A 19,314-nucleotide genomic window follows, 5' to 3' on the forward strand; every position below is an offset into this window, starting at 1 on the left:
AAATTATAATTCTTAATATCTCATAAACTAAAGCTGCACAAACGCTAGTTTCACCGGAACAAACGAGCACTAACGAAGCACTAACGAAGCACTAAAAAAGTAGACCACTCCCATGTGTTTTGGAGCAACATGGGGGGATTGTGACCTTTGGATGAGCTAAAAATTAATCTTTAATATCTCAGAAAGCAAAGCAGCACTAACGAAAATTTTAACGGCACAAACCAGCACTAACGGAGCACTAACCATTCAGACTAGTTGCTTTAATTTTGGAAGTGGGTGGGGTGTCAGCTTCACTCAGCTCCAGTCACCTACTTAGCTGAGGGGAAGCAAAAAGCCATCTCAAACACAACTGTCCCATAACCATGGGCTCTTTAAATAACACCTGAATTGCTACCATGGCCTGTTTTTACTTCAAGGTTCAGTGTATTTTTTATTATTCCTGGGGTACCATTTGATTTACAGCTGGCAGTTCTACACACTAAACCCATAAACAACAAGTCCCAAGAGAAGAGTGCAGGAGAGACTCTCCATGCACAGTAAATCACATACCAGGGAGCATGACATCAGCGACAGTAAAAGGTTCAGCGTATTAGAGTGAGTCAGCATGTTGTTTTAGTTCACTGCAGATCAATATGGATCAGTAATGATGAAAAGATCAGTTATAGAGACAGTTTTAAAACTGGTTAAAGTTTAAACTAGTTTAAAAAGGACAAATGCAGACTGCACACTACTACAGCCAGTTGCTGCGTGTTTCTAGGATCAGCTCAATTCAACATGGTCAGCTTAAAATACTTTAAATACTTTGTCATACTCCAGCAGGGTTAGGTAGTAACAGGAGGTGCAAATAGTCCAACAGAGCTGTGCACAGCAGCTCATCATCATTGTGTCAATGTCCAGCTAAATGTAGGGTTCCTGCTCATGTGGAAACCTGTTCTTACTCAGAGTCATAACTTTAAATGTAAAAACAGCTGCCTTAAAATACTTGTTGCTTTAAAATTAATTATTTATGTTCTGGCAAACTTTATACTGTTGTGGCAAAAAAAGAAAAAGAAAATTGTAACAAATTATCAGGGTCAGAGGAACAAATGCACATTTGAACATTAATGGTGCTAAAATCATCTACTGCTAAAGAATAAAAGAGAGACAAATAGCATGGCCTTTGTATCAAACTCACAATGTTAACAAACGTGATTTGTCTATGCACTACTTTGTAAGTTATTTCAAATTGAGCAAAGTACCTACCCAAGAATTACATTTCATCAACAAGAGAAACAGACACAAGAGGGGGCGTAATTTCTTAAATGTTGTCTCTTACACATACACTTGAATCTATGAGCCACTCCCAGCTTGTTGTACTGTTGCCAATCACTGGACTAAACTTAATGGAAAATATTCTATTAAGCTGATAAACTTCTGAGAAATCTCCACATGAAGCCTTGGCTAGGAATTTATCTAAAGGCTGCAATTATTTACACTGTTGATAACAGACCACTAAGGACCATAACCGTCCCTACAAGTACTGGGTTAACGTTGTCAAATAATCACCCCGCGTCAGGCACAACTGAAACTAGTGTGGATCATTAGTTCATGCCCAGATGTTTACAGGACATGAAGAAACATATAGTCAATGCTCTGATGAAATATCAAAATGTTAGAGGAGCAAAATGTCTTTACACAATGAAATATGTCAACAAGTGTGTCAACTGATGTTGTTGAAAGAAATAGATTATGTTGTCCTGAGTAAATGCCAAAGTTAGAGAGGCAATGGGGGAGTGGTACTGGTAGAAGATGTAACATATAGTTATGTAAATACAAGTGGTAACACCTAAAACAAATACACTTGTTTAAAAAGACAACACACCACTCTGTGCCCCTGCATAATGTGGGGAAGTGCAGGTTTCCTGAATAAAACGTTGGGTCTACAGACGGGACAGCACCAGCAATCAGCCAATGCAGCATCTTGATGTCAAACGGTTTGTTCATCATAACTTGTTTAATACCAAAGTTGTGATTCTTTTACAAACTTTTACAGCTTTAATTTAAATAACGTTCAAGATAGTAGAACAGCACAAAGAACTACCTAAATGCTCTGAACACAACAAGTTCAGAGGACTGTGAAGTCAGGAAGACTTGTTTGAACTTAAATGTATTTATACAAGATTGAAAAAAAAAAAGTTCAATACAAAAACAAATGGACTTTATTTGTAACATAAGACGTTTGAATTTATCACGTCCTGGATGACTGAGAATCTTCACCAGCGTGAGACTGAAAACAACCAAAATAGTGAAAAATAAATTTGTAAAAAACAAACAAACAAAAAAAACAGAAGTAGATTGCAAACAAGAACTTGCTAAATCACCAAGTTAAGAAACAAAGTTATACAGTGATACAAAAAAAGCCTAATAAGAAATGCAAAAAAGTTAAGTCTGGTCCTCTGGCCATTCAAAAAAAAAAATGTAGAAACGTTTCGTCTTTCATCTGAAACACTTCCTCAGTCTGAGGTGCTGTATTCAGCTCAGTCTTATAAATAGCAGAGTGGATCAACCAGTTTGCTGCTGACAACTAAAACCAGTTGCTCCATGATCAAGAAGGACCATCAGCCTAACGATGGATCATTAGCACACTGATGGCTGTTTACTATTCACAGAGGGTTGAGTGATACAATCAATCACAGCATTGTAAGAGGGGGACAATTGAACCCGGAGGCCTCCATCCCTGTTTAATGATGGACGATTTCTTTTCACAAAGATGGCCTCCTTTACTCCTCTCTCAAACCATCGTTCCTCTCTGTCCAGGATGTGAACATCTTCATCCCTGAAAGAGTGACCGCTGGCCTGGAGATGAGTGTAGACCCCAGAGTCCTGGCCTGATGATGTTGATCTTCTGTGCTGGTCCATCCTTTTGGCCAGTGGCTGTTTAGTTTCCCCGATGTAAGACTGATCACCCTCCTGACACTGAACAGCATACACAACATTACTCTGTTTGTGCCGGGGGACTGGATCTTTGGGATGAACCAGTCTTTGCCGTAATGTATTTTGTGGTTTAAAAGCCACTGGGACGTTATGTTTAGAAAATAAACGTCTCAGTTTCTCTGATACTCCCTCAACATATGGAATGACCACTGGTCTGGGTCTGGGTTCCTCCTTTTCACCTGTTGGCTGACTGGAGTCCTGTTTGGGTTTCTTCTCTTTTCAGGAAGGCCCAGTTAGGATATCCACATTGCTCTAGAGCCTGTCTTGTGTGAGATTTCTCCTTCTGCCTGGCTCCTGAGTTAGTGGGGACGCTGTCTGCTCTGTGGTACAGAGTCCTGATGACTCCTAACTTGTGCTCCAAGGGGTGATGGGAGTCAAACTGCAAATACTGGTCTGTGTGGGTGGGTTTGTGGTACACCTCAGCTTGCAAATGTCCTTGAACAGAAACTGAGACCTCGCAGTCCAAGAAAGGATGAAAGACGAAACGTTTCTGCTTTTTTTGTTTGTTTTGTGAATGTCCAGAGGACCAGACTTAACTTTTACAGATTTTCTACCTGGATCATTGAGCATGCATCAGGATACCTAATAAGAAATGTCTCAAACGTCCACCCATCATCTTTACTCGCTGTGCTAAGCTATTAAACAGTTATATACAAACAGATAAAATAATGGCAAATACATAAGTATGGTAGGTACATATAGGTAAAATAAAGATGACTGTAGTAGATCATACGATATGGACGGTTTCTTTTCACAAAGATGGCCTCCTTTACTCCTCTCTCAAACAACTGGTCAGAGTTACAAAAAAAAACTGATTAAGAAAAAAAAAACAAGCATTGGAGTTGTTTTTTACTCATTTACCTTTTATTTATACAGGTAGTCTCATTGAGCCATGAGAACTCATTTTCAAGAGAGACCTGTTTAGGGAGCAGATGGGGGTTAAGGGCCTTGCTCATGGGCCCAGGGTGGGGCGAATGAGGATGGGGGCAAGTGTGGGTGCTTCACCTACCTCACCCACAATTTTAATGTTGTCGGGGCCGGGGCGTGAACCGGCGATCTTCTGATCACAGGCCTAACCTCTGCGCCACCACTCCCCCAATGTAGCCATTATGTTTGCATTCTGACATCTGGGACTTTGTGGGGTCCCACACAATTCACGTGACACCATCCCTGATCAACGTTATTGAAAAAAAACAACTAAGAAATGCTACAAGGGGAAGAAAAAGCTATTTTAAAGAGGCAATACCAGAGAAAATATCCATCCATCCATTATCTTTACCCGCTTCTTCCATTTTGGGTCACGGGGGTCACTGGTGCCCATGTCCAGCAATCACTGTGCGAGGGGCGGGGTACACCCTGGACGGGTCGCAAGACCATCACAGGGACACATAGAGACAAACGAGACAAACAACCATTCACTCTCTCACTCACACCTAGGGACAATTTAGAGTTACCAATCAGCATAACATGCATGTTTTTGGTCTGTGGGAGGAAACCGGAGCACCCGGAGAAAACATGCAAAGTCCACCCAGAAAGGCCCCTGGACCGGGGTTTGAACCAGGGACCTGCTCGCTGAGAGGCAGCAGCTCTACCAGTTGCGCCACCGTGCTGCCCCAGAGAAAATATACAAAAATAAAAATATATGATGTAAAATGATACAAATGCACAAAATGGACAAAAGTCAATTAAGAAAAAAATGTAACGAGAGTTAAAATAAATAATTTATCTATATAGCGCCAAATCACAACAGAAGTCATCTCAGGGCACTGACCAGAAACATTCACATATAAAATCAGTTAATAATGTTATTTATCTAAGGAGCCAACAGATTGCTTTGAGTTTTAACTTCACAGGCTCCCATACTAAGCAAGCACAGAGGCAACAGTAGAAAGGAAAAACTCCCTCATGAGGATGAAACCTCCAGCATTATAGATTAGGGATTAGATTTAAAAAAAAAGTTATTGATCCCATGCAGCATATATAAAGTTTAGAACCACAACCACTAACTTATATTTTATTCTGGTTGTCATATGCAGGACATATGGGGGGGTTGAACACATCTATGCTTCAGACAGACCTAAAGAGTTTATGACTGTTAAACCTACCTTTGCCATTCTGCCACGCTGTGTACCAGGAGAGGCTGAGGAAAGACGTGAAGAAAATGAGTGCAGTGGCCACAGTTCCATTTCTGAGCCTCATCTCATTTCAGCGATGCCTCCTCTCGGCCGAGTGTCGCGCAACCCGGAGCTGGTGCCTCCCTCTCCTCTCTCCAGTCCGTCCGTCTCTTTAGGATGTTGACACCGGCGAAGGCGCGGGCATACGGGCGCGTCAAAACCGTAAAGAGGCTCCCACTTAACAGCACCGACTTCTCAGCTGTAGGTCTCTGATGTAACCGGAGGGCTGCTCCTCCTGTGCAGTCCGACCTACGCCGATGAGTCACAAGTCAACTAAATTTCGCGACAGGATAGATTACATTGTGGGCTAGCGCGGAACAGACGAGCTGTCCATGGTAATTATATTTACAGCCACTCGTTAGCTACAAGTTCCACGCAGAGAGCTTTTCAAGTGTGTGACGATTGATCCTCCGGGATAGGCTGCTGGGTGTCTGACGGTGGCCGAAAGGATACGCCTCAAATCACGTTGGTCCCGCTTCAACTGGCGACAGATACAAATTAGAAGGAACCCCGACGTGTTGCTGACTCCCAGCTTCGTGTTTCCAGTTCACCGAGCCCGTCAATCTGCGACGCAGTTTGGGTTAGTTAGCTAGTTAGCTGCCGAGCTAACGTCAAGTTGAAACTCCGCTGTGTCGCGCTCTGCTCGGGGTCTGTCAACGAACCTGCGGTCAGCACAGCTGCCAGGGCGGAGTAACTCTTCTCACTGCCCTCTCCTTAGAAGCTTCGCACTTTTAACTTTACCCGTCTGTTAAAATACACCCTAAACCGAACTAACGCCGCGCTGTTTCCATACATCATTGAAAGTCCAGACGTCACGTTTTATCAGCAACTAGCGGATTCTCGTGTAACGTTTGAGGGTTTGTTAAAAAATGTAACTTCCGGCGCGCGGTTTCAAAATAAAGTATTTGTCGGCAAGACGAAGCGGGTTTATCGTTCATTTTTTTATGTTGTGATTTTAAGTTGAAATTGTATTTTCTTGAATCGTTTAAGCGTTTCCTGTGAGGGTTAAACAAGAGAAGGAACGCTGTGCAGTTCAAGGAATGAGTTTGTGGATAAATCTTGGCACAGATATTAAAGCTTGAGTTTATATATTAAAAAAGATAAAAGTCAGTTTATTTAAATATATATATAAGATAAGTCTGTTGGAGTCAGCCTCCCTACCATCACAGACATCTACAGGTCTAGATGCAGGAAGAGGTCCATCTGCATCATGAAGGACTCCACTCACCCAGTACTCACACTTTTTGCCTCACTCCCTGCAGGAAGGAGGTTAAGGAGCTTTAAGGGTAGAACCACTAGACTGAGGAACACCCTGAAGCTGTTAGACTCATGAATCTCTAACCAACATAATCACTGTGAAAAACCACATCATGTTGCTGCTGATCTGTTTCATGTTACTGTGTTCATTCGTACTCATCTGCTCACACAGACTCGTGTTCGTGCTGCTGTTTGGCATATTGTTTTTATTGTTTTTATGATAGTGCTTAGTGTATATTTAGTTGATGTTTTTCTTGGTTCATATCTTAGATCTTATTGCTGTTTTTCCTTTACATTTTATTGTGGGATGTAACTGGGACTCTTTGTACATAACCTCGTTCTACTGCTTGTACCACATGTGGTGTGTATGACAAATAAATTTCTCTGACTCTGATACGATGGGGTAGTATGTACTGATATAAACGGTTGTTGAAAAAAGAGGTGATGGACCTAATTTTGCTTTGTTTTGTTTTTTATTTACAAATAATGCAATTTGTTCAGACTGGAGTTTGAAATGTGTGGTAGCTATTAATGATAATGATTATTTTTTATCTATGAATGTTTCTGTCCAGTGCCCTGAGATGATTTCTGCTGTGACTTGGTGCTACATAAATAAATTGAATTGAATTGAATTTATTTTTGTTTGTTTCTTTTTTTTTTTAAGATAAGGGGCAGATGTAATGTGATTTACTTCTTCTCTCTCACTTACTTCTCCCTTCCATTAATTGATGTATTTTGTGTTTTGAATTACTGTACATACAATACTTTTTAAATAAATAAATAAACTCAGTTCACAAACAATGTACATATTTTAATTCTTGTCAGTATTTAGAATTAGAGCTGGGGTCCCTGAGGGCTATTAAAACAAAGTGAAATACTATATTTCAAAGAGAAACAGATTTTTTCCCCCACAAAGTGATTTAATTCCACGTCCTGTAGAAAAGCGTCACCTAGTGGCCATATAGATACACTGCATATCCACCAAACTCAGTGCTGAGAGCAATGTAGCTGCATTATTCATTTTGTTTATACCCATAACTAAACTTCTGTATGAACCATCAAAACAAGTCCCCTTCATATTTTATCTGAATAAAAGTAAAAATAAATGTAGTTAGTATGACCAGAGTGCTGATATTACAATTACTGTACTTTTGCGGATTTTGTTAGCAATATTTTTTAACAGCACAGTTTTTGTAGTCGTTTTATAGTAAGATTGTATTTCATGTCATTTTGCAGTTTAAAAGCTAAAACTATAAATACATTCATGCATCAAGCATAAGACATTTTACTCATTTTGTGTGATAAACCAAAGAAGAACAGAAAGAACTCGACACAAAGCACAAGCATCAGTTGAACAACAGCGTGTAAAAATATACTTTCACAACCCTAATGTTTTAGCACATGGCTGCTTTGTTATCACACTATGCCAAGTGTTATCTGATGATGACATGATTGCATTTGTGTTAAATATAGTCTTACCACAATACAGCTGCTTATGTATAGCTCTGTTACATCAAGAACATTGCCACCTTTGCAAAAGCAAGCTCCTCTGGGACCACCTCCACGATCTAGCTTGTTAGTGTGAGTCAAGCACATCTGGGATCCTCTGGATCATACACCATTTGTCATGAAACACAGTGTTATGTTACCTTTGTTACACAGTTTTCTGAGCATTTTAGTCAAGCATTTACAGAAACAATGTTGGTTAACTCTTTTCAACAACCAGGATTCCTGAACTGACGCTTCAGTACAGCTCAGAAGTTTTTGTGTTTGCTGGTCATTTCACTGAAAATTTCATTGAAGCTCAGTATTTGTGTAATTTTTTTTATTTTTATCTTCAGTTTAATTTTACATCTATAGCTGAGCCTAATTAAGCTTACCAAAATAAAACAACATATAAGGAAGGAGGTTAAGGAGCATTAAGTGTAGAACAACTAGACTGAGTAACAGCTTCTACCCTGAAGCTATTAGACTCATGAATCTCTAGCCAGAATAATCACTGTGAAAAATCACATGACCATGTGCACATAATTTTGTTCGTGCAAATGACAAATAAAGAACCTTGAATCGTTGAATTTCATTTTCCAACAGGACTTGGCACCTGCACACAGTGCCAAAGCTACCAGTACCTGGTTCAAGGACCATGGTATCCATGTTCTTAATTGGCCAGAAAACTCGTCTGACCTTAACCCCATAGAAAATCTATGGAGTATTGTGAAGAGGAAGATGTGATACACCAGACCCAACAATTCAGAAGAGCTGAAGGCCACTATCAGAGCAACCTGGGCTCTCATAACACCTGAGCAGTGCCACAGACTGATCCACTCCATGCCATGCCACATTGGAGATGAAAAGTTTGATAGCCACAGGGAGGAAGGACTTCCTGTGTTGTTCTGTGGAGCACCTCGGTGGTCTCAGTCTACGACTGAAGGTGCTGCAGGGTGTCCAGGGTGTCATGCAGGGGGTGTGACGTGTTGTTCAGGATCTGGAGCAGTTTCCTCAGCATCCTCTGCTCAGACACCTCTGTCAGAGACTGCAGGTCCACTCCCAGAACTCCCAGAACTGTAGATGACATAGTGAATTAAATAGCCTAAAATAAATATGCGCCGCAGCATGAGGGAGCATTTTGTGACAAACTGTGTGTTTTGTGAGTATTTCTTTAATTTTCCAAACCCAACAATGAAACAAATGTTTACATGTGAACTAAGATTGCATAAAAAATGTTTGAAACTATGTCAGTGCAATAATAACCATAATGAGTTTAAATATTTCCCTCCAGCTGACTCACGCCATGCAAATTGGTGTTAATGGTCAAATTACTGTTGAGTTCCTGGTTTTTTATTTATTTGTGTCGGCTTTAACAAATTTTCTAATTATACTGACATTTTCCAGCATGACTGAAAAGATGCTCTCTGGAGGTGGTTGTCTTCTGCTATCTGATCGACCCCTCCACCCCCCAGGTCTGTTTCAGGGCAGACATTTTGACACATCATTAGAGTGACATTAATCGTTGATGGAAGGTGCTGCTGAAGTTTTACTCAATTGTTAAAATAAGCCTAATTATCATTGCCATGTATTTGTATTGGTGTTTTTTATATATTGTGACAAATCCAAACCATCTAATGTAAAAAATAATTCATTAAATGCTATTTGGGGTATTGTTTTAATAGTTTGAACTAAGTCACATGTGTAATAAATGAATTAATTACAGTGACAAAGAAAAAAGTTAACAACTTGTGATCCATCTATAACTAAAATCTGCTGTGTGGTCATTTACTGAACTTGTTGATTGAAAGTGAAAGAACGAGATGTCAATCCATCGGTTCTTAGTGTAAGAAATGTAAAAATATGAACATGGAGCTAACTGGCCTTTTTCTTACCATACATACTGACTTATTAAAACTTGTGCAGTATTATTAACACTGACAACAGCTTTGGTGTAAACTGATGAAACTAATGCAGTTAAACATCATTCAGCCCAAATCTTTGGATTTAAAAAGGATATTTAATCAGTTTAAGATCATCAATAATAATAAAAAATATATAAAAAGCAAGAGTGTATTATTTGTACTGATAATGTTGATCCTGAGACAATAACTATATCTGACCTGTACACCAAATTTTGTGAACAATTTATTCAAATTCAAAATTTAGACCTTATTATTCTGCATATCTCTTTTATTTTATATTTACATATTGCACAATACAATAAAATAAAATTTGTACGCTATATTTATTTATTTATTGCTTTTCTTTTCATATACAACCTTTCATATGTAATTTGGATATTTAACAACAGAATTTTAAATTTTATTGCTAAACATTAATTGTTCGCAGCAGTGAAATGCAGAATCACTTTACAGATTATGCAAAAACATCTATAATCTGAATTAAATAAAAAATTCAGTATATAAGTTTTCTTTTCTTTTTCAGCCCCTTAATAAAACCTTTTTAGCAATGAAATAAAAATAAAACAGATTTATAATTTATCAAAAGGTGTGATTTTTAAGCCTCCTCACCCAACATTTAACACGTTATCTTGATAAAAGAAGTACTTTTCTCTCGGACTGCTCCTTAAATCAGTGTATTTGTTTCCTGTTTAGTCCATGGTCTTATCACTCCAGGCCATTGACTTTCTCTTGGCCAGCTCCATCCAGGTCGGCTGCTTGCTGTCAGACTGCAGCACTGATGGTCGTGTGAGCAGTGAAGATGGAGACGAAGGTGACTCCACGTTCTTCCTCGGCCATTTGTCCTCACGAGGCTTTTCTGGTACTCTGATGGGGCTCGATTCTAAAGAAATCCACAAGCACAAAAATAAATACCTACATTAAAGTTCTTGAGGTAGGCTATCAGAACGTTTATGTGCTATAATGGTAATTTGTGAGTCAACACACCTTCAGATTTGACCCCTTGTCTGAGCTCTGCCACCACGTCTTTGCTTGCAGCTGGAGGTTTTGCTGAGATGGGGGTGTCACCTGATGTCTGCACCGCTGTTTGCGGGTTCCTTTGATCCACCTGGGAGAAAAAAAACACTGTTAAAGGATAAAAAGCAATACACTTGAAAGGCTAAAATTATAGAAAATTTATTAATAATAATATTGTTTTGTTTGTATTTGAGAATAAGCAAAAATAATTATATTGCTGTTAAAAAAGGATTACCGTAATGCCTAATTATCATATCAGTGAGTGTAGAAGTTTATCTAATATCTATTATTAGCAATTTGATATACATCTGTCTGAAACAAAGGGCTATTCAACTAAATTGCTCAGGGGGCCACAGTTACAGAAAGCCAAGAGCTCAGGGGCTGAACATCCAGCAGTTATTGTCATTAAGTAAGTTTGTTTTATGATTTAAAATCTAGTTTTATTTTAAAATGAACCCATTGTGGGCTGAACTGAGTTCACCCGTGGGCCTGATTTGGCCCCCGAGCCACCAGTTGAATAGTCCTGGTTTAGTTCTTTTGAAGTGGGGTTCTGTGGAAATGCTATGAACAATAACAATCTTATCTGTTATAGATAGCTCTTTCAGTGCTCTCCATTTAGAGGAAAAGTTTAATTCTGACTGAAACGACGAGCTAATGTTTAGTCTGGGCAGGGCTAAATACTAAATTGCTTGTATCTTGTTAATGTCAATGTCCATTTTTTTCATGTAGCACATGAAAAAACACAATTTTACCAAAAGTGCTTTACAATTTAGTCAAATTAAAATGAAAACAAGAAAAAAAAGAACAATAAAATATGTCTTGTTTCACTAAGGAAACAAAAAAGTTAATAAAATACAACACACAGCAACAACAAAATCAGCTCTAACGGGTTCTCAGGCTCAGCATGGATCAAATGCCAAGGAAAAAAGACGAGTCTTGAGCAAAGATGTAAAAGTCTCAACATTTTCAGTGGTTTTTAAATTATCAGGAAAACTATTCCACAGTTTTGGAGCAGAAGCTGAAAAAAGCCCGATCACCTCTGGACTTCAGTTTGGATCTGGGGACTTACAAGAGAAATTGGTTGGTTGACCGTAGTGCTCCTACTGGAGTGTAGATGTTAAGCAGATCACATAAATATGACGGGGCCAGACCTTTTAAAACTTTAAAAACAAGCAATAACATCTTAAAATCAACCCTGAAGTGGACAGGGCTTATGCGTTCGTGTTTTTTTAGTTGCTGTTAATAGACGAGCTGCTGCGTTCTGGATGTAAGCGATGCAGACACGATTTATCTAAACCTACAAAACAAGTCCAAATGAGAGGTAATAAAAGCATGATTCACCTTTTCAAGGTCTCGAAGAGGGCGTTCACCTTAGCAATGAGTTTTGGTTGGAAGAAACTGGATTTCACAACTGCATTTATCTGTTTGTCTAATTTAAAAGCACGATTGAAAACAACCCCCAGATTCCTGACAAAGGAGTGGCTGTATGAAGCCAAGAGGCCAAGAGTGTCAAGGTCATTACATTTACCAAAGCTGCTGACTGCAGGTTTATCTTCACATAATTCAGGAAACTTAGTTTCAACCAGATTTTAACATCATTCAGACAGTTTAAAAGTGGTTTCAGGGGAATGACACTGTCTAACTCAATGGGCAGATACAACTGAACATCAACAAAGCAATGAAAAGGAATGTTATATTTACTAAAAATTAACACCAAAGGCAACAAGTAAAGATTAAAAAACAGCATCTTAAAACAACTTCAGTCTGAAAAATATCAGTGTGTTCATGCAAACCCACAGGTTGTGACATTGCTGTCAACTTCACATTACATGTTTATTCACTGTACATAGACATCAGCACAAATAGCAGCAGCTGTAGTACTTCCTTTGCAGTTTGGAGCACTTCCTGAAGGAATATCATCTAATAATAATATTCTTATCTAATTAAATAATCAAATTGCAATATCCTTTAAGTTATATAATATCACCATGTAATTACATGGTCATGTATTGCAAAATTCTCAAAAGTATAAGTGATTAGAAAAATAACATTCATGTGAAAAGTTATGAAATGTTTGAAACTGAAGTTGTTTTAAGATGGAAGCAATTTGTTTAATTATTAGTCTGGATGAGAGTAGACAATTAGCTCATCAATCTGGTCAGAATTAAACTATATTTCTCCAAACAGAGGTACCGGTAATTAAAAAGGTATCTATAACAGGTAAGATATTCAGAACGTCTCTAGAGAACTTTACATATCTGTTCAGTTTTTCTAGATTAAATAATTTAAAACAGCTGAGCATTTAAGTCATACTGATGCACAAAGCTGATGTCATTTGGAAGGTTTTAAATTTAACATTTAATGCATATTTAGAATGAGGATTATTGTGAAATAGGAAGCCAAACAGTACAGGAAACATTGTGTGAGATACAACTATTATCACAAACCCCTTTGAACGACGGCGGCGCTGTCCACTCGGTTCGTTTCTCCAAAAATGCAGCCCTGTCCGCCACCGAGCCAGTCCAGATTGTTCGTCTAGGAAACAGTGATGGACTCTCTTTGTTCAACGAAGAGTCTGAAGAAGGAACTGGTGTCTCTGGGGACTCTGACGTCTGAGCTGAAGATTTGATCTGGGTGGCAGGCTGGAAACCTCGATTACTCCAGGACGGTTGGTGTTGGCCTGAGGATGACGGAGCAAAAGACTGGGGCGTACTCCCTTGTGAGGGCTGAGATGTGGTCGCTGTTTGTGAATGAGAGCGTAAAAGGGACTGGGTTGTCCAGGAGACGCTCTGAGCAGTCTGAGACGCAGTCTGAGATGTGTTGGACTGGAACTGGCCTTCATTTGGTTGCTTGGAGGACTGTGATTCAATGAGTATCAGCTTCTGTTGCATTGCCACTGCTGATGGTTTAACAATCTGCTCTTGACTACTTGCTTGAACTAATTCTTCTTTCATCGTATCTGCTGATGGCTGGATTGAACCTTGCTGAACCTTAACTGTTTGCATTTGAGGCCCAGTCATTGTTTCTGTCATTGTTTTCGTTTCTGTTTGAGTTTTAGGCTGCGCCTGCGCTTGTGGTCGAGCAGCGGTTTGTAAACCTGTAAAATCTCTTGGAAATCTGCTGGTGAAAAGCTGTTGGAGGCTCTTGGTTTTTTCCATGGCCAGACTCATCCAGGACACCTCTGATGAGGATGTTGGGGACTGAGGCTGCTGGGGAGTGGTTTCTGCTTCTTTGTTGTTTGAAGGAGTTGTTTGAACTTTTGTGGTCGTGGTGGGAGGACCGTCGGTCAGCAAAGTGTTATGCTTGACTGGGAGGGCCACACCAGATGGGGCTGGATCTAAAGGAGTGCCACAAGTCTGTTAGAAATTATCAATGGAACCGGTCAAAATAACTGAGCAGTCTTTTAATGAGTGCAAAGTTCATCTGTGATTAGTAAAAGTCTTATTTTTCTAGACTGATTATTTACCAAGAGGGACTTGGCCTGATTCAAAGACATAGCAGCACAAATACCTGTATAATGTTTAACTCTACAAGGCACTGAAGTATGAAGGTACACCATGACAGTATACATACTAATTAAAAAGAAGGCAAATGTATCTCTGTATCTCTGTATTTCTTTGTAACAATACTTCTTGACAATAAATGGTATACCATTATAAAGCCTGATTAAGTCCCCTTAAATGGTGCAACTACATGGTACAAATGGTACAAACTACATTCATGGGTTGAGCAGCAGAGTTGAGTATGTAGCTTGTGCCAATGAAAAACTTCTAAAATCTCAATCAGTGCCAAACAGCTTATGCTGACTGTTGTCTGGCGTTGCTTATTGGATGATTGAAGTCTGAAGAAACAGGACATAGTGGCAGTTTAACAATTTATTAATTTAATAAACAGGGGCCTCCGTAGCATGTGGAAGAACCATACGCAACCACAAAAGTCTGACATCTCTTCATGCTGCTCACCAGCTTGGTCACACACTGCAGCAGGATAGCGTTCCATTTTTTAGCCAACATTTGCCGTAAGTCAGCCAATATTGTGCCAACAAACAACATGTGAGGTCTGAGGTGGGGCTGAGGTCAGGACTGCAGGCAGGCCATTCCATCTGATCCACTCCTAAATTCCAGAGGCAGTCTTTGAAAAAACTCACTCTATTGGGGAGAATGCTGTCATATTGGAGTTTAGAGTTCGGTCCCACACTGTGGTGATGTGGGACTACAACTGGTTACAGAATCTCATCTCCCGAGATGTCCACTTCATGGCCTGTCTCAGACATCCCCAGTTATTTGGAACATGGCTTTCAATTAGGAGATGGCACTAGCAGACTCAAATAACGCTCCAACTTAGTCTTGAAGTTATTCTATAGCATGAGCCCTATCCAGATCAGCAAAACGTGGCATGCTTGGAGCAGATGAGATAAGATAGAACTTTATTGATCCCGCAGGAAATTGTTGTCTAGATAGATGCTTCCAAGATGGCCACGCTCAGCCGAGCTGCAGCTTCGTAGGCTCCCGGTGAACTCAATTTTTTTTTATTTTTGCACCTACAATGCACATCCACAGTACAGGTATGACCGTGACACACTTGTGAAGTTTTCTGTGTCGCTGCCTCGCTATCGTGCCATCGTGGTTCAGTCCTTCCAGCCTTGGGCTCAGGCCTGTCATGGTGGCTGTCTCCATGATCCTCCATCTGCCTGCATGGACCGAACTCTACGGACCCGTTCAGTTCCATGGGGAAACCTAGATGTTCTCCATCAGCTGAACTCAGTTCTGGATGGCAGTCTGGGAGGGCAGCTGCTGCGGTCATGGTTACCATCAGGCTGCTGATAGGACCTGCTAACAAGACCTGCTAATGTTGCTAACAAGATCCTCCGTCTGCCTGATCAGACCGAACTCTGCGGACCCACTTGGTTCTGCGGGGGAACCTTGGATGGTCTGCTGGACCCAGTTCTGGAGGGCAGTCTGGGAGGCAGCTGCTGCGGTCCTCATTATCATCATGCTGCTGAAGGGACCTGCTAACAAGACCACACCGCTAACAGTACCATGGTGCCAACGGGACCATGTTGCTATAGGACCATGCTGCTGTAGATTTATTTATTTTTCACTTTTGGTGCCTTGTTTCTGTATTTCTGTAGTGAACCTAACCTGAGGTCAAAATTAAGCCTAAGGTCAAAACCCTTGACCTTAAGAACCTTGTGGGACAGAAACTGTCATTTCATTGATCTGCATCCAGAAATACAGTTTGACCCATCCTGAGACTTTCTTTCCTGAATTAATCAAGTGGAAAAGACAATTCTCTATGATCATTACTATTTTACAAATGTTTGATAATCAAATTGTGTTAGTTCAAACAATGTTTACAGGTTGAAGAGAACTACTCATTTTTATTTACATAAACAGTAAGTAATGATTTTTATTCCTCAGTCAAAGAAGAAATCAGGTTAATATGCATTTCTTGATTTTCTGTCTTCAATGAGCAAGTTTGTAAGTGTGTGTTAAAGTTCAGGTTTCGGTCAACTAAGAAGTTTACTGAAAAGAAATGTCATGTTTAAATTTTACAGCAAGATACTAGGTGAATTGACTCCACGAAGTCTGAATTTCTCCAACAATCTTTCTGTCTGTTTTAAACAATCTTAATCTCTATCCTTGACTTTCCATAACACCTTACATCACAAACCACACCTCTGTTCTGGTCCATCGACCAATCAAAAAGCTCTCAAATGACCTGGAAGTCGAACCCGTTTAAATGTGGCAACTTCCCGGTTCTCTCGGAGTGTTGTCGAAGAGAGACGAGATGAGTAGAGCTTTGAAAGAGTTGGAGACGTAAAGAGTTCAGAGTTCTTGGATGCAGAACGCAGGCATCCAAGGTGATCCAGAGACGATTTTGGGAATTATAACTTCTGTTTGGATAACCTCGCACGGCTCTCTAGGTATTTGGCTGTTCTCAACGGAGACGCTGAAAGTGGCTGGAAGTAGGACTTCACGCCGAACTGATCTATCTTCAGAAAGGTAAAGTCGACCTTCACCAAAAGTGTACCGTTGGCCAAGCTGATTCTCCAAAGAGCGTGCGTGTTCTGGTACCACAGATAAATTCCCTCACACATCTCTCTGTAAGATAAATCTCCATTTTCCATCTTTAAACTCTCCTTTCCCTAAGTTCATTACAGATATTTTTAGAAATGTCTGAAGCAAAGTTTCTCAATCACCGCCGTGTGAATTGAAGTCTGCTGTTCTGCTGAAAAGTGAAAACAGTCGCCGTATTGTTCTCACTTCCTGTAAAACTAGCCATGTTGTTGTTTTCATATTCTGCCAAATTAATGTAAATGTTTGATGTTAAACTTTGATTCTGTAAATAAATGACCGCATTCATTTTGATGGGTCAAAGATAAATAACGTCTCTCGTTACATTTCTGTTAAATTCAATGCACGACATTTACACAGTCAGAAAAATGAAGAACCCGTTAAATGTATGAATATATCTGCACCCTGTTCATACTACAGTCACATGCTATGAACAAATCCTAGTTTATGTTAGTTTAGTTTATGTTAGTGCTCACATTAAGCGTGTACATTATAACCGAACAGAAGCTATGAGAATCGTGGTGCTGCTGTTCAGTGTATTATTTTGCACTATTAGTGAATGGAGTATATCTTAGATCTTTTAGCGTATCATTGGGCGTTCATTTAGCGTACATCTTAGTTTATACTGTATCTAAGATCCTTATTTACGGGGTTTTTTTTACACTTTATATTTTTGCTATTGTTTGATGTAACTGGGACCCTGTGTACACAATTCCGTTCCACTACATGTACCACATGTGATGCGAATGACAAATAAAGATCTCTGACTCTGATGTAGCAGGGTCCATACAGGTGCAGACAATCAGGCATCAATCAGGCACCTTGCTGCCAGCAACTGTGGTACCAGAAACTCATAACAATTATCAATAGCAGAATGAACTGTTTTGTATGGGCAAGTTTTTCATGGTCAAACCCACATACTCAACTCTGCTGCACAACCTACAGATGCTTTTTCCTTAGAAATGTTGCACCATTGAGGAAAAATGATCAGGTTTTCAACAGTGTAAAATTTATTACAAAGAAGCAGTGTCAAAACAAAGACATACTCCACCAAACACATGTTTTCGTATGATTTTGCTGTTTTTTATCTTCATAGATGCATTAATTTCCGCAGTTACTGGTGTATACTTTTAAAAATAATTTCTAGAATAAACTTAAAAGTGATCAAAAACTCACCTTTTGGATGGAGAGCGCAAGCTGTGTTCATTGACACGTTTTCAGGCATTTGACTTGTGAGGTCGCCCGTTTCCTGCCTTGTCTTGTTGTCACATTGGTCATCAGACAGCTTTGAGCAGCGATTACAAGAGGTTTCAGATCGGAATTTAAGTGACAGAGATGTAGAGCGCAGCTTAACACCAAACGCCATTTTCCCCTCCTCCGCCTCCTTTGCTTCCTCTGCCACATCCACCAGCTCCTCTCTGCTCTCCACCTCCCCAGCTTCCAAGGCGGCTGTTACTGGGGGTACGTTTTTAGCTGGTGTAGCTTTTTTTAGGCTGGACTTTCTGTCCCACAGAATGCCTGAGCCTTTGGACGTGCTTTCCATTTCCTGAGACTCCCCAGCAGCTGTTTCTTGGGGGACGTTTCTTGCTGGTTCTGCCTTGTTGAGGCTGGACTTTCTGTCCCACAGAACAGCTGGACCTCTGGATGGAGATCCCTCTTGTTTCATTCTTTCTGCAGCAAAGGGGCTCCCTTTGAGCTGCATGATTTTAGGTTCCTCCTTTTCCTTCTCTGGTGCCCTTGTTGTTTTACTCATGGCTTCTATCTGTTCCAAGAGTTCTCCGAAACTGCCTGAACGTGGTCTTTCTTCCTCCTCGTTTCTGACAGTGCTGAAAGGCAAAGAGAATAAGCCTGATCCTGGGAGGGATTTCTTTATTCCTCTCGTAGTGTCCTCCTCACTATGAAGCTGTTGTTGAGCAAAAGAAGGCCTGGATGCCACCACTGAGCTGAGCGTGGGGAGCTGCTCAGGAGAAACTTCAGTCTTCTTGTCAGACGTTACTTGTATTTCCAAACCCCGCTCACTTTTGTCTTTTATTTCTGACTCGATGAAAGACGAGTGCGGCCGTTTAGTGGGAGCTGTACCCACCCGCCTGAGAGGTTTGACCATTTGGGAGGCTACTGTCTCGTGCTCCTGCTGGCTGGATACTTTAAGTGCTGCCTCGGAGGTGACTGATGGCAGCTTTGCAGGTTTCAAAGAAAGATGCTGAGAAAAGTTTATCTTCTCTCCCTCGGTCTCCTCTGCTCCCCCGTCTTCTCCCTTAACTTCTGACTCTATGAAAGATGAGTGCGGTCGTTTAGCGGGAGTTGTACCCACCCGCCTGAGAGGTTTGACCTGATGTATCTGGGAGGCTAATGCCTCGTGCTCCTGGTGGCTGCATACTTTTAGTGCTGCCTCGGATGTGACTGACGGCA

The 19,314-nt window shown here is 40.4% G+C and overlaps 2 protein-coding genes across 2 annotated transcripts in view; both read right to left on the minus strand.

Annotated features, from left to right (window-relative positions):
- Positions 1-5,518, minus strand: part of mgat4a (alpha-1,3-mannosyl-glycoprotein 4-beta-N-acetylglucosaminyltransferase A) — a 40,229-nt gene extending 34,711 nt beyond the window's left edge. Inside the window, exon 1 of the mRNA XM_037686549.1 lies at positions 5,079-5,518. Within this exon, the coding sequence (XP_037542477.1) occupies positions 5,079-5,172 (94 nt within the window). The 5' untranslated portion in view covers positions 5,173-5,518. The remainder of the gene's footprint in view (positions 1-5,078) is intronic.
- A 4,822-nt stretch (positions 5,519-10,340) lies between these two features.
- Positions 10,341-19,314, minus strand: part of cracdla (cracd like a) — a 16,067-nt gene continuing 7,093 nt past the window's right edge. The window contains exons 8-11 of the mRNA XM_037686550.1: positions 18,082-19,189; positions 13,276-14,165; positions 10,799-10,919; positions 10,341-10,694 (exon numbers count right to left, since the gene is read on the minus strand). Of these exons, the coding sequence (XP_037542478.1) occupies positions 10,504-10,694; positions 10,799-10,919; positions 13,276-14,165; positions 18,082-19,189 (2,310 nt within the window). The 3' untranslated portion in view covers positions 10,341-10,503. The remainder of the gene's footprint in view (positions 10,695-10,798; positions 10,920-13,275; positions 14,166-18,081; positions 19,190-19,314) is intronic.

The sequence above is a fragment of the Nematolebias whitei genome, chromosome 13, assembly GCF_014905685.2.
Source record: "Nematolebias whitei isolate Nwh7 chromosome 13, NemWhi1, whole genome shotgun sequence".
Classification (NCBI taxonomy): domain Eukaryota; kingdom Metazoa; phylum Chordata; class Actinopteri; order Cyprinodontiformes; family Rivulidae; genus Nematolebias; species Nematolebias whitei.